This window comes from Poromitra crassiceps, assembly GCF_964638095.1.
Source record: "Poromitra crassiceps genome assembly, chromosome: 10".
In the NCBI taxonomy this organism is placed as follows: Eukaryota; Metazoa; Chordata; class Actinopteri; order Beryciformes; family Melamphaidae; genus Poromitra; species Poromitra crassiceps.
The window spans coordinates 9,025,896-9,042,462 of NC_139631.1; the positions used below are offsets into that span (position 1 = coordinate 9,025,896).

Below are 16,567 nucleotides of genomic sequence, written 5' to 3' on the forward strand. Positions count from 1 at the left end.
TCTAACCTGCGGGTAGTGTCTAACCTGCAGGTGGTGTCTAACCTGCAGGTGGTGTCTAACCTGCGGGTGGTGTCTAACCTGCGGGTGGTGTCTAACCTGCGGGTGGTGTCTAACCTGCGGGTGGTGTCTAACCTGTGGGTGGAGTCTAACCTGCAGGTGGTGTCTAACCTGCAGGTGGTGTCTAACCTGCAGGTGGTGTCTAACCTGCGGGTGGTGTCTAACCTGCGGGTGGTGTCTAACCTGCGGGTGGTGTCTAACCTGCGGGTGGTGTCTAACCTGTGGGTGGAGTCTAACCTGCAGGTGGTGTCTAACCTGCAGGTGGTGTCTAACCTGCAGGTGGTGTCTAACCTGCGGGTGGTGTCTAACCTGCGGGTGGTGTCTAACCTGCAGGTGGTGTCTAACCTGCAGGTGGTGTCTAACCTGCAGGTGGTGTCTAACCTGCGGGTGGTGTCTAACCTGCGGGTGGTGTCTAACCTGCGAGCGCTGGGTGCAATGATCCAGTCAGGTTCTTCACAGGAAGGGCTGGAACCCTGAGGGGAGACAGAGAAGACACTCTGGTCTTTTGATGCTTTGGATAGAACAAAACTATACAGAAGTTATAAGTGATTCATAAACAGGAACTTTTCAAAATCAAGTATCGATGTGTTTCTGGGTTTCGGTATCGAAGTTAGAAATTCTAGTATTGCGACATCCCTACAATGAGCCGATCAGCTGACACACGTCTACCTGACACACACGTATCTGTGGTCAGCTGGTCCAAGTGCCTGGCTGTGTCCCACCAGGCCCTGTACTGGGAGAGATGTGACAAGACACATGGAGCCCAGCCAGCAGCTCAGCTTACTGAGGGCTGCCTGGCCAGCTGGCACAGGAACACATGGCTGCTCTGATCAAAGCAGCCTCTCACGGGGGATTTCAGGGCCAGCTCGGTCAGCTGCAGGGCCAGCTGCAGGGCCAGCTCGGTCAGCTGCAGGGCCAGCTGCAGGGTCAGCTGCAGGGCCAGCTGCATGGCCAGCTGCAGGGCCAGCTCGGTCTGCTGCAGGGCCAGCTGCAGGGTCAGCTGCAGGGCCAGCTCGGTCAGCTGCAGGGTCAGCTGCAGGGCCAGCTCGGTCAGCTGCAGGGTCAGCTGCAGGGCCAGCTCGGTCAGCTGCAGGGTCAGCTGCAGCTCAGTCAGCTGCATGGCCAGCTGCAGGGCCAGCTCGGTCAGCTGCAGGGTCAGCTGCAGGGCCAGCTCGGTCAGCTGCAGGGTCAGCTGCAGGGTCAGCTGCAGGGCCAGCTGCAGGGCCAGCTCGGTCAGCTGCAGGGTCAGCTGCAGGGTCAGCTGCAGGGCCAGCTGCAGGGCCAGCTCGGTCAGCTGCAGGGTCAGCTGCAGGGCCAGCTCGGTCAGCTGCAGGGTCAGCTGCAGGGTCAGCTGCAGGGCCAGCTGCAGGGCCAGCTCGGTCAGCTGCAGGGTCAGCTGCAGGGCCAGCTCGGTCAGCTGCAGGGCCGAGCGCATGTAGTGCGCGAGATGCCTAGTCACATTAATTAGGAGTAGGACTGCTTTGACCTTTATTGCTATTTATAGCCTGCTTAGGGGTTTATTTATCCCAAATCTACCAGAGGTCTCAGCAACAACAACAACACCACCATACCCAGCATGCATTGCATCATCAATATGAAACCTGGGGCCTCGGCCATTTTGGTCCGTCTTGTCTCTTTCTGTACTAATGGTAATTGGTAAATGGACTGTATTTATAGAGCGCATTTTATATAGTCTCCCGACTACCCAAAGCGCTTTTACATGAATACCTCACATTCACCCATTCACACACCGACGGCGTCTGCAGCCATGCAGGGCGCTAACTGCTCGTCGGGAGCAGTTAGGGGTTCAGTGTCTTGCTCAAGGTCACTTCGGTACACTGCCGGGAGGAGCCAGCCTCGAACTAATGCTTATATACTGTATAACCTCAACCCTGTAAGTGATATACTTTGTTCCCCAGAACAACATGGATCATAATAATATGTGATATATGATGCAATGATGTCACATGAAGGTATTTGTTATATGACAAGACAAAAGAAAACACAAAGTGGAAATTGAATCTCACAGAAATCTATTCAAATCACACAGAGAACAATAATAACAAAGGTTTTTGGCAATTGAAAATTTTTCTCAGATTCAGACTCAGAAACATTTTATTGCCAAATGCATCACAAGGACACACATGAATTCATTGTGGTGTAGCAGCAGCTCATCTCAACAAGATAAAAAAACACAGACAGGAAGGACACAGGCAAGACAAGACACTCAGGCCGTGATAGAACCCGTACATACATAGTCAAATTGACCAAAAAAAAAAAAAAAAAATTATGAAAAGATACTCAGCTAAAAACACCCCTAAAGGTCAAGTCAAATCATCAGTGCCTAGAATAAAAAAGCAGGGACTCAAATAAACAAGATAAAGTGCTTTAAAGAGGCACTGCAAACTATCTCCTCACACCAGAGATCTCCTCACACCAGAGATCTCCTCACACCAGATATCTACTGACAATGGAAGCCTTGCATGAAAAAACTGCTTTAACTGTATGCACTCTCTCTCTCCCTCTCTCTCCCCCTCCCTCGCCCCTCTCTCTCTCTTCCTCTCTCCCCCTCCCTCGCCCCTCTCTCCTTCCTCTCTCTCCCCCTCCCTCGCCCCTCTCTCCCTTCCTCTCTCTCCCCCTCCCTCGCCCCTGTCTCTCTCCCTCTCTCTCCCCCTCTCTCGCCCCTCTCTCCTTCCTCTCTCTCCCCCTCCCTCGCCCCTCTCTCCTTCCTCTCTCTCCCCCTCCCTCGCCCCTCTCTCCTTCCTCTCTCTCCCCCTCCCTCGCCCCTCTCTCCCTTCCTCTCTCTCCCCCTCCCTCGCCCCTCTCTCCCTTCCTCTCTCTCCCCCTCCCTGGCCCCTCTCTCCCTTCCTCTCTCTCCCCCTCCCTCACCCCTCTCTCATGCACAATCAATCAAACAGAATCAACCAAACAGAATCAGAATCATTGAGCAGCACATCCAAACCCACAGCCATGACTTCACTGTCAGTGCTCTGCTAACAAATCTATGCAGAGTATCTGATGATGCTGAACATGACAGTACAGTCAGGCTACGTGGGCCAGCCAGCGCCATCTGACGGGAGATTCAACTGTATCATCTGTGTAAACAACCGCAGGTCTTTAGCCTGCCTGTTACAACAACCTGTCTGTTACAACAGCCTGTCTTTAGCCTGTTTGTTACAACAGCCTGTCTGTTACAACAGCCTGTCTTTAGCCTGTTTGTTACAACAGCCTGCCTGTTACAACAGCCTGTCTTTAGCCTGTTTGTTACAACAGCCTGTCTGTTACAACAACCTGTCTGTTACAACAGCCTGTCTGTTACAACAGCCTGTCTGTTACAACAGCCTGTCTGTTACAACAGCCTGTCTGTTACAAGGGCATGTCTGTTACAACGGCCTGTCTGTTACAATGGCATGTCTGTTACAACAGCCTGTCTGTTACAACGGCATGTCTGTTACAACAGCCTGTCTGTTACAACTGCCTGTCTGTTACAACAGCCTGTCTGTTACAACGGCATGTCTGTTACAACTGCCTGTCTGTTACAACAGCCTGTCTGTTACAACTGCCTGTCTGTTACAACAGCCTGTCTGTTACAACGGCATGTCTGCGGCACATTTGTGCAATATGATACATTGCCACACAAAATATCGCAATACTATGCTGCTGTATCGGAGCCTTCCCCACCACCCCCACTGCCAACTGTCATTATTCTCTTCCTCCTGGCCTGTGTTCACTTGTTCGGTCTCCTCTGACCATCTCCTCTACACCTCCTAGGAGACATCTCCCTCCTCTCAGGGGACATCTCCTCTCCTAATCTTCCTCTCAGGGGACATCTCCCTCCTCTCAGGGGACATCTACTCTCCTCCCCTCCTCCTCCTCATAGGGGACATCTCCCCCCCCCCCTCCTCCTCATAGGGGACATCTCCCTCCTCTCAGGGGACATCCCCCCCTCCCCCCCCCTCCTCCTCCTAGGGGACATCTCCCTCCTCTCAGGGGACATCTCCTCTCCCCCCTCCTCCTCCTAGGGGACATCTCCCTCCTCTCAGGGGACATCTCCCCCCCACCCCCTCCTCCTCCCCCTCTTCCTCCTCCTAGGGGACATCTCCCTCCTCTCAGGGGACATCTCCTCCCCCCCCCCTCCTCCTCGTCCTCCTAGGGGACATCTCCCTCCTCTCAGGGGGACATCTCCTCCCCCCCTCCTCCTCCTCGTCCTCCTAGGGGACATCTCCCTGTGTCCAAACCTGAAATGAGCCTGAGGAATATCCGGGCGTAGCTTTAAACACACCCCACCAAATTCCCCAAAGTAGAAAACACATTTCTGATGACGGTGAACAGCCCGTAGTGGTATCATTCAGCTCGTTTCATGTCCGACCTAAATTCATGCAATTAAGAGAGAGATACGTTCAGCCCTACATACTGTACCTGAACCAAATGGCCTGAGGGTTGAGTGAGTGCTACTACCTCCACCCCACTGTCCCTCTCCTATCTTCTTCTCAGTACATCATCCTTCCAGCCCGGAGGGAGGCTCCTCTCCTCTCCTCTCCAGCCTGCCTCCAGGACTTAATCAGATCCAGAGCAATGTGATTCCCCAAATAGAGAAAGCACATTAGGCCTAGATAGAAAAGTGCTGACGCAGTACTAATATCTCCTCATCTGTTTATCATGCGCCATAAAGACAGTGAGGAGGCAGAGAACTCCACAAGTGCTTCGTTGCATATCGATGTGGGGAGCGAGAGGCAGAGACAGACCCGACCTCCAGGCTACGCTGAGGGCGGGGGTTAGAACAGGGGACACACACCTGACAACACACCTGAAAATCCCCCCAAAATATAATCATGCCACCAGGCATCCCCAAAATGCATCAGTTTGGTCCAGATGAACTCTCATGACTGATTAATTAATGAATGTCTCTATTAAGCTGCAGAGCACAGGCCCACGGCACACAAACTCAGCCTTAACACAAGGAGACTGGAGCACGCAAAACATGGCCAATTAATTTCCTCACTTACCGCGCATCGTCCTCGTCTGTCTCCATGTCTAGTAGTAACGCACAGAAACTCAAAGACAGAAAGTAACAGAAACTAACAGAAAGTAACACTGTCTGTCTGCAGCAGCGTCCGTTAGATACGGAAGTGCACGGAGGAAGTGCCACAAGAGGAAGTGGCAAAGAAGGAGCTAAAAAAAATAGCCAAATGCTTGTTTTATCACACGTCTGTGCTCAACTGCTGAATGTGTCTGTTTGCCCGTCATGTCATGTCACACAGTTAAGATCAGACACACAGTTAAGATAAGACACACAGTTAAGATAAGACACACAGTTAAGATAAGACACACAGTTAAGATAAGACACACAGTCAGCGTTATCAGTTGAGCAGAACAGTTCAAAGCAGCACATCTGACCTGATCATGACCTGGTTCCTAAGGCTCATAATGTTCAGACTAGGAGGCCAAATGTGATTTGTGAACTTTAATGACCTATTAATGATTCTATCCAGATTGGTTTTATGAGTCTGGACGCTCCAAGTCTGATTTGTGTCACTTGTCCCAAACCACATTATGGAGGTAGTTTCCAATCTGCTTTCGACTGATGTGACTTCAGTGTGGACGCGCTGATCACCCAAATCAGATTTGAGAGTGTCTTTTGCAGGGGGGGGCGGGGACTTGAAGAGCAGAGAGCAGACATGCTGCCAGAAACATTGTATGTTGGCTCATTGGCTCATTGTATCTGGACACACAGATCCGACTTGAACATTTGGCCAAATCAGATTTGTGGCAGTGCGGACACACTCCCAAATCAGATTTGGGAAACCAATCAATATCATGACTTTAGCAGCAAATCGGATTTGCCTGTAATGTGAACATGGCCATAGCCACGCCTCCTCGCTTTATGGCAGTTCGAATGCAGAGTAAAGGCAGGTAGTGGGGCGGTGTAATAAGATAAAGTGACGTGTTGACATCAACCAGCAGATGGTGCCACTTCTGATATTTCGCCACGCTACTACACTGTGTCTGAGCCCTGAGCAGAGGCAGCTAACCCCGCCTCCCTCCCCCACCTAACCCCGCCTCCCTCCCCCAGCCCACAACCAGTATAAAAAGATCAATATTTGAACTGCAGCTGTCATCGTCGATGATACATGGGTGATAAAAGCCCACGTACTGTACTGCAGTGTGTTCGCCTATGCCAAGCTCAAATCAATCACATGACAGACAGTCACATGACAGACAGAGGGTTGTGTAGCCTGGTTAAATCACATGACAGACAGAGGGCTGTGTAGCCTGGTTAAATCACATGACAGACTGACTGAGGGCTGTGTAGCCTGGTTAAATCACATGACAGACAGAGGGCTGTGTAGCCTGGTTAAATCACATGACAGACAGAGGGCTGTGTAGCCTGGTTAAATCACATGACAGACTGAGGGCTGTGTAGCCTGGTTAAATCACATGACAGACAGAGGGCTGTGTAGCCTGGTTAAATCACATGACAGACTGAGGGCTGTGTAGCCTGGTTAAATCACATGACAGACTGAGGGCTGTGTAGCCTGGTTAAATCACATGACAGACTGAGGGTTGTGTAGCCTGGTTAAATCACATGACAGACTGAGGGTTGTGTAGCCTGGTTAAATCACATGACAGACAGAGGGCTGTGTAGCCTGGTTAAATCACATGACAGACTGAGGGCTGTGTAGCCTGGTTAAATCACATGACAGACTGAGGGTTGTGTAGCCTGGTTAAATCACATGACAGACTGAGGGCTGTGTAGCCTGGTTAAATCACATGACAGACTGAGGGCTGTGTAGCCTGGTTAAATCACATGACAGACAGAGGGCTGTGTAGCCTGGTTAAATCACATGACAGACAGAGGGCTGTGTAGCCTGCTTAAATCACATGACAGACAGAGGGCTGTGTAGCCTGGTTAAATCACATGACAGACTGAGGGCTTTGTAGCCTGGTTAAATCACATGACAGACTGAGGGCTGTGTAGCCTGGTTAAATCACATGACAGACTGAGGGCTGTGTAGCCTGGTTAAATCACATGACAGACAGAGGGCTGTGTAGCCTGGTTAAATCACATGACAGACAGAGGGCTGTGTAGCCTGGTTTAATCACATGACAGACAGACAGAGGGCTGTGTAGCCTGGTTAAATCACATGACAGACTGAGGGTTGTGTAGCCTGGTTAAATCACATGACAGACAGAGGGCTGTGTAGCCTGGTTAAATCACATGACAGACAGAGGGCTGTGTAGCCTGGTTAAATCACATGACAGACTGAGGGCTGTGTAGCCTGGTTAAATCACATGACAGACTGAGGGCTGTGTAGCCTGGTTAAATCACATGACAGACAAGAGGGCTGTGTAGCCTGGTTAAATCACATGACAGACTGAGGGCTGTGTAGCCTGGTTAAATCACATGACAGACAGAGGGCTGTGTAGCCTGGTTAAATCACATGACAGACAGAGGGCTGTGTAGCCTGGTTAAATCACATGACAGACAGAGGGCTGTGTAGCCTGGTTAAATCACATGACAGACTGAGGGCTGTGTAGCCTGGTTAAATCACATGACAGACTGAGGGCTGTGTAGCCTGGTTAAATCACATGACAGACAGAGGGCTGTGTAGCCTGGTTAAATCACATGACAGACTGAGGGCTGTGTAGCCTGGTTAAATCACATGACAGACTGAGGGCTGTGTAGCCTGGTTAAATCACATGACAGACTGAGGGCTGTGTAGCCTGGTTAAATCACATGACAGACTGAGGGCTGTGTAGCCTGGTTAAATCACATGACAGACTGAGGGCTGTGTAGCCTGGTTAAATCACATGACAGACTGAGGGCTGTGTAGCCTGGTTAAATCCAACATTCTGTGATTGGCCGAACCAAATGGAATGTGAGCTCATGTGATCAGGATGCTTTAACAGACTAGGGCTAGTCTGTACACAGCAAGCTATGTTGTGTTTAATAGACATGTATGAGCAGTCTATTCACCTTATTCTTTGCCCACACATGGACGCTTCCGCATTACGTCATTTTGTAATAGTATTTCCGTTTTGACTTGCCAAAAACTCCGCAGGCAAGATGGCTGCGCACACTACGCATCTAAACTGCCAGAATTACTCCCCCATAAAGTAACATATCTTGGCCAATACGTATGTAACATACAAAATAAAACAACCTGTAATATCTTAATTTTATGTAGAATGCAGAGGACATGTAACCGTTTAGTTAAACTTGCATTCCAGGGATATTGTGCTCTTAAGATGACGAGTGGAGTGGACGTTAGGTTGCGCACCTATGTTAGGTTGCGTAACCTATGTGCGATTCGAAATAACGCATCCGAGATAGAAACGTTATGAACATAGCCACGTTATAAACAACAAACTAACGCTGGTGATCCGTATGGAATCAGTGTTACTCGAAATGGTTAACGGTTATATCAATTTGGTCATTCAGTGGCATTTTACTGCCATATAACATAACTAACTAGTGGCTATTAGCCACTAGTGGCCTTCGCAACTAGCACTGAACCGGAAGAACAAATACGTTTGCGTTGAACGCGGAAGAGAGAAAAAGTGGGCGTGGTGAATAAGGTGAATACTGTACCTAGACCTGATGTCTAGGCCCAAAAGCTGACAAAATGTGGGCTGTCAGTGAAAGTTTAGTAGAGCAGTCTACCATAGAATTGAACATTTCACATTTTAGACCAGATTTCACCAGGATATTACTAATAATATAATATGTTATGAAATATGGTCTAAATGCAGATGTTGAATATTTCAAGACTTGAACAAGACATCGCGGAGGCAACCTCCGTGTCGTCCATTAATTTCTGATAATGGACACCTCGGCGTGCATTAACCCGTACTTAATCCCTCTTGACTTTGCTGACATGATGGCGTAATCAGACCAGCAAGCAAAAATCACAGCGAACCAATTTCAAGATCATTTTGGCTACAAGTGGTTTGCAGTCACATAGCCAGACTGAAACGGGTCTACATCTAACCCAGATGTTGACATGAGGACTGTTGCTTACTGGGTATGTAAAGCAGTTAAAACGCATGTAAACAAGCTGCAGCCTGTCAGGTGAAAAGAAGCGGCTGGCTAACTGCCCATGTCTCGGAGGAAGCATGGAGCCAGTTTCGGCTCTCCCCAGATCGGCAGAGGGTGGAGCAGCAACCAGGATAAATAAATTGGATTGGCACTGGTGGGGAATGGGAATGGGATAATTGGGAAGAAGATATTTAAAAAAAAACAAGCTGCAGTCTGCCAAATACCTTATTATAGCTAATGCTCTATTAGGGCGTGTGAAACATGTGTGACAGCCTGTTCTGTGTGGGCTCCTCTCATATCACACACTGCACACAATGTGCGAGGGAGGGACTTCACGTTTCACTGTGTGTCTGTTAGCTCTCGTGTCCCGCTGTGTGTGTGTGTGTGTGTGTGTGTGTGTGTGTGTGTTAACCACACTCATCCTGTATGTTGAGCCACTCGCCTGGGAATTGATATACTCCACCTCACCCCCTCTCTCTCTCTCTCTCTCTCTCTCTCTCTCTCTCTCTCTCTCTCTCTCTCTCTCTCTCTCTCTCTCTCTCTCTCTCTCTCTCTCTCTCTCTCTCTCTCTCTCTCTCGAGCACCTTGCTAACACTGTGTAGGTAGCAGCTAGCAGCTGATGGTTAACTGTCTATCAAAGTGCCATCATCCTCCTCCTCCAGTTTGGAGGAGGAGGATGCTCTGCTGCTCTGCTCTCCACAGCTGTAAAGAGGTTATCTGAGTTACTGAAGCCTTTCTGTCAGCAGCAACCGCTCTGCCCATTTCCCTCTGACCTGTCTCAACTGTGAGACTGCTGTGTGAGAAAAGAGTTCCGCACTTTCACAAATACTCAAAGCCAGTGGTCAAAGTCACTGAGATCAACCCCCCGTCAACATGATGTTTGGTGTGAACTGAGATCACCCCCCCGTCAACATGATGTTTGGTGTGAACTGAGATCACCCCCCCGTCAACATGATGTTTGGTGTGAACTGAGATCACCCCCCGTCAACATGATGTTTGGTGTGAACTAGGGCTGCAGGATTTTGAAAAAATAAATAAATGGACCGATGCAATTGCGATACAGTATGATTTATGATATAAGAGGGAAAGATTTTTTTTTAAATCATTATTCTCATTTTCATATTTGATATACGGCTCTCTCAAATCAAGCAATCTGATTGGTTCACAGCCATTGTATAATTCCAGTAACCGAGTTCAATAACCGGGCTCGTGGGATAACAGCTGATCAGGGGGATATATTTGGCACAACACACTGGCTCTCATGCTATATTGCTTAAATATATATATATATATATATTATTATGGTATGATTTTTGTGGGGATCTGTACCAAACAAAGATATTTTCTTAAAGGTGCTGTAAGTGATATTTGTGTGTGTTAAATAGCTCTACATTCCAACAGCCATCACTGATATAGAGTGTTTGGCCAGTAGCGTGGGTCTCCCAGGCCCTCCGCTCTGCAGTGAACAGAAAATACATTTGTGGAATCCTCTCTCCTGATTGGATAAAAGTGGGATGGAAGCCTCTCTCCTGATTCTCCTGATTTCTCCTCTGTATACTGCAGAGCGGCGGACCCATGTTACTGACCAACCACCCTGATGGCTTTCAGAAAGTAGAGCTATTTAACACTTTATTTATTTTATTTTATTTTAATTATTTTATTTTAATACCACTTACAACACCTTTAAGTCTGTGGAATATGATGTGTGGGCACATTTAATTTCAAATCATTTTTACACAGTACATTTCACCTTTAACACATTTATACCTCCTGTGATTTGAAAGCAGTCGGCCATATTAATGTGATGTCAATTAAATTTCAATTAATTGTGCAGCCCTAATGAACTGAAGCTGCTGACCTGTATCTGCATGAGCTTATGGATTTCCATGCTGCCACATGATTGGCTGACTACGAGTCTACATTCATTCTCACGCACGCACGCACACGCACACACACACACACACACACACACACACGCACACGCACACACGCACACACGCGCGCACACACACATTGTAACGTCCCCACTTGCTAATGCCCTCTGCCTTAAACAAGGTCCATGCCCTGCTGTGCCGAGCAGATCCATGAGACACATGCATACAGTGAAAGGGAATGAGGCCAGGCAGTGTGTTCCTGGGTGAAGGACAGTATTATTCAAACACACAGTAACTGTCTCTCTCTCTCCACATGAGCAGCTGGAGCCAAATGGAATCAAACGAGATGAGCAGAGAGGCACTGAGGTATGGTTTACAGCGTGAAGCACACTTCTTCCCCTCGCTTGGTTTACAGCGTGAGGCCCTAGCTCCCGTTTTGCCTTGATCCATTATTCATTGTTCCCCCGTGGAGCTCCACAGATAAACCAGAGTCTTCACATGGACCATAGCTACACCAGAGCCTTCACATGGACCATAGCTACACCAGAGTCTTCACATGGACCATAGCTACACCAGAGCCTTCACATGGACCATAACTACACCAGAGCCTTCACATGGACCATAACTACACCAGAGCCTTCACATGGACCATAACTACACCAGAGCCTTCACATGGACCATAGCTACACCAGAGCCTTCACATGGACCATAGCTACACCAGAGTCTTCACATGGACCATAGCTACACCAGAGCCTTCACATGGACCATAACTACACCAGAGCCTTCACATGGACCATAACTACACCAGAGTCTTCACATGGACCATAACTACACCAGAGCCTTCACATGGACCATAACTACACCAGAGCCTTCACATGGACCATAGCTACACCAGAGTCTTCACATGGACCATAGCTACACCAGAGCCTTCACATGGACCATAACTACACCAGAGTCTTAACATGGACCATAACTACACCAGAGCCTTCACATGGACCATAACTACACCAGAGCCTTCACATGGACCATAACTACACCAGAGTCTTCACATGGACCATAGCTACACAAGAGCCTTCACATGTAGCTACACCAGAGTCTTCACATGGACCATAGCTCCACAAGAGCCTTCACATGGACCATAGCTCCACCAGAGCCTTCACATGTAGCTACACCAGAGTCTTCACATGGACCATAGCTATACAAGAGCCTTCACATGGACCATAGCTCCACTAGAGTCTTCACATGGACCATAGCTACACCAGAGCCTTCACATGGACCATAGCTACACCAGAGTCTTCACATGGACCATAGCTCCACCAGACTCTTCACATGGACCATAGCTACACCAGAGCCTTCACATGGACCATAGCTACACCAGAGCCTTCACATGGACCATAGCTACACAAGAGCCTTCACATGGACCATAGCTACACCAGAGCCTTCACATGGACCATAGCTACACCAGAGCCTTCACATGTAGCTACACCAGAGCCTTCACATGGACCATAGCTACACAAGAGCCTTCACATGTAGCTACACCAGAGCCTTCACATGGACCATAGCTACACCAGAGCCTTCACATGGACCATAGCTACACAAGAGCCTTCACATGTAGCTACACCAGAGCCTTCACATGGACCATAGCTACACCAGAGCCTTCACATGGACCATAGCTACACAAGAGCCTTCACATGTAGCTACACCAGAGCCTTCACATGGACCATAGCTACACCAGAGCCTTCACATGGACCATAGCTATACCAGAGCCTTCACATGGACCATAGCTACACCAGAGCCTTCACATGGACCATAGCTACACCAGAGCCTTCACATGGACCATAGCTACACCAGAGCCTTCACATGTACCATAGCTACACCAGAGTCTTCACATGGACCATAGCTACACCAGAGCCTTCACATGGACCATAGCTACACCAGAGCCTTCACATGACCATAGCTACGCCTACATCAGAGCCTTCACATGGACCATAGCTACACCAGAGCCTTCACATGGACCATAGCTACACCAGAGTCTTCACATGTACCATAGCTACACCAGAGCCTTCACATGGACCATAGCTACGCCTACATCAGAGCCTTCACATGGACCATAGCTACACCAGAGCCTTCACATGTACCATAGCTACACCAGAGCCTTCACATGGACCATAGCTACGCCTACATCAGAGCCTTCACATGGACCATAGCTACACCAGAGCCTTCACATGTACCATAGCTACACCAGAGCCTTCACATGTACCATAGCTACACCAGAGCCTTCACATGGACCATAGCTACACCAGAGCCTTCACATGGACCATAGCTACACCAGAGCCTTCACATGTACCATAGCTACACCAGAGCCTTCACATGGACCATAGCTACACCAGAGCCTTCACATGGACCATAGCTACACCAGAGCCTTCACATGGACCATAGCTACACCAGAGCCTTCACATGTACCATAGCTACACCAGAGCCTTCACATGGACCATAGCTACACCAGAGCCTTCACATGGACCATAGCTACACCAGAGCCTTCACATGTACCATAGCTACACCAGAGCCTTCACATGGACCATAGCTACACCAGAGCCTTCACATGGACCATAGCTACACCAGAGCCTTCACATGTACCATAGCTACACCAGAGCCTTCACATGGACCATAGCTACACCAGAGCCTTCACATGTACCATAGCTACACCAGAGCCTTCACATGGACCATAGCTACACCAGAGCCTTCACATGGACCATAGCTACACCAGAGCCTTCACATGGACCATAGCTACACCAGAGCCTTCACATGTACCATAGCTACACCAGAGCCTTCACATGGACCATAGCTACACCAGAGCCTTCACATGTACCATAGCTACACCAGAGCCTTCACATGGACCATAACTACACCAGAGCCTTCACATGGACCATAGCTACACCAGAGCCTTCACATGTACCATAGCTACACCAGAGCCTTCACATGTACCATAGCTACACCAGAGCCTTCACATGGACCATAGCTACACCAGAGCCTTCACATGGACCATAGCTACACCAGAGCCTTCACATGGACCATAGCTACACCAGAGCCTTCACATGGACCATAGCTACACCAGAGTCTTCACATGGACCATAGCTACACCAGAGCCTTCACATGGACCATAGCTACACCAGAGTCTTCACATGGACCATAGCTACACCAGAGCCTTCACATGGACCATAGCTACACCAGAGCCTTCACATGGACCATAGCTCCACCAGAGCCTTCACATGTACCATAGCTACTGTACACCAGGCCCTTCACATGGACCATAGCTACACCAGAGCCTTCACATGGACCATAGCTACACCAGAGCCTTCACATGGACCATAGCTACACCAGAGCCTTCACATGGACCATAGCTACACCAGAGCCTTCACATGGACCATACACCAGAGCCTTCACATGACCATAGCTACACCAGAGCCTTCACATGGACCATAGGGCTGGGTTAAAAAAATATATAGATACATCGATTTCCATTGAAAGGAAATGATATCGATTCATAAATCCCAGTATCGATCTTTTAATATAATGCCTTTTCCCGTGGATGCTTTTTTTATTTTATTTTTTCGGATTTCCCCGCCATTTTTTCTCCCCGATTGTACCCGGCCAATTTTTCCCTCTGCTGCCCCGGTTGCTTTCTCCGACACATGTGCAGTTGCCAGACGCTTCTTTTCACCTGACAGTGTGGAGCTTCCCCGGCAGGACGTAACACGGGGGAGGATCACACTATTGCCACCAGTTCCCTTCCGCAGCTCGTTATGGAGGAGCGGCTCGTTATGGAGGAGCGGCTCGTTATGAACGGCTCGTTATGGAGGAAGGGCTCGTTATGGAGGAGCGGCTCGTTATGGAGGAGCGGCTCGTTATGGAGGAATGGTGTGGCAGACACACATGGCAGAGGAGGACTCCTCCCCGCCGGAGGGAGGCAAGAGGCCAATCTAGCTGGAAAGGCTGAGCGGCAGTCAACCCAGAGCGTGTTCTGCAGATCCATTGATCAAACCGTTAACAAGAGCAGTCGTAAATCAGCCGAGAAAAAGAGCGGGAGAGGGAGAGGGAGAGAGAGAAGGAGAGGGAGAGAGAGAAGGAGAGAGAGGGAGAGAGAGAGAGAGAGAGAGAGGGAGAGAGAGAGAGAGGGAGAGAGAGAATGAGAGAGGGAGAGAGAGGGAGAGAGAATGCAATATCATATACACCAGACACAGAAGCAAGCAGACGAGCAGAGAGAGAGCTTGTCTCTTTTCTTTTTATATCCTCCTCCCCTCCCTGTTTACCACTGCCTCCACTCAACTGCACATTCACCTGAAGGCGAGCATGAACAGCAGCACGATGAGGAGCAGCATGAACAGCAGCATGATGAGGAGCAGCAGACTCCTGCAGACTCCAGAAAATCAGAAAATGTGGGAAAATGCAGGATTGTGCTTAGCAGACATCCTTACCCGGGTGGGATGCTGCCTCTGGCAGCGCCCATGGAGATGCGCTGGGTGCCCGGGCGGTTCAGGTTGTTCTGTCCGTTGATGGTGAGCGCGTGGTGGCCGTGGTGGGCGGAGGTCAGGGCCGGCATCACGGGGACACAGGGGAAGTTGGCAGCGGACAGCGGCGACTGCACCTGTTCCGCTTTGGCGTGACCGCCGCCCACGCTGATGTTGTTGTGGTTGGCTCCGCCTCCCACGCTGATGTTGTTGTGGTGGTTGGCGCCGGAGGACGGGGACCAGAGGGAGGTTCCGGCAAACGTGTTGCTCTGCCGCACCGTGGTCAGCGGCGTGCCCGCGGCGCCCAGGTTCCCCGCCGCGCCTCCGTACATCTTCCGCCGCTGCGACGCCAGGATGGCGTTGGAGGCGGCCCTCGTGCTGTTCACCAGGATGCACTGCTGGCAGGAGCACGGCTGGCCGGAGCTGGCGCCCACCGGCCACGACTGCGACTTGGGGATGGAGCCCATGATGAGCGGGTAGGCCAGGTCCATGCGTCGCCGCAGACGCCGCTTGCGCTGGCTCTGCCGGTTGGTCTGCGCCATGCTGTTGAAGTCGACCAGGTAGCAGAAGCCCAGGGAGGTGAGGTCCAGCCAGGGGTGCTGCTTCTCGTAGGCGTTCTGGATGGTCACGCAGAGCTCCATGTCGTAGGCCGTCCAGGAGCCGCTGTCGTTCTCCCACTCCCACACCACGCCCTTGCCCGGGGCCGACGACGGCTCGTAGAAGTTCCTCTGCACCGGCCGCATGGTGCCTGGGGAGGAGGGAGGGGAGAGTGGTCACACATCAGAACATCACCAGAACATACAGAACATCATAATAACATACAGAACATCATCATAACATACAGAACTCAGATCACACATCAGAACATCACCATCACATCAGAACATCACCAGAACATACAGAACTCAGATCAAATGAAAGTCACACACTACTTTTGTTGATATGACATTCAAATGATTGAAATTGCTGTCTAAGCCATTTTTCCCTATTTTTGGTCTGTCTCATCTCCTTATGTAATAATACTTGTATAACCTCAACCCTGTAATGCACAATCAAGTGCACAATTATATATATACTGTATATATTAT

At 49.7% G+C, this 16,567-nt stretch overlaps 1 protein-coding gene across 1 annotated transcript in view; it reads right to left on the reverse strand.

Moving 5' to 3' along the window:
• The window catches only part of dtx1 (deltex 1, E3 ubiquitin ligase), a gene marked incomplete at its 5' end in the record, with an annotated part of 32,319 nt that extends 16,097 nt beyond the window's left edge, over positions 1–16,222 (reverse strand). The window contains 2 exons of the mRNA XM_083644887.1: positions 475–530; positions 15,447–16,222. Coding sequence (XP_083501013.1) covers positions 475–530; positions 15,447–16,222 — 832 coding nt within the window. The remainder of the gene's footprint in view (positions 1–474; positions 531–15,446) is intronic.
• Between the last annotated feature and the right edge of the window lie 345 nt (positions 16,223–16,567).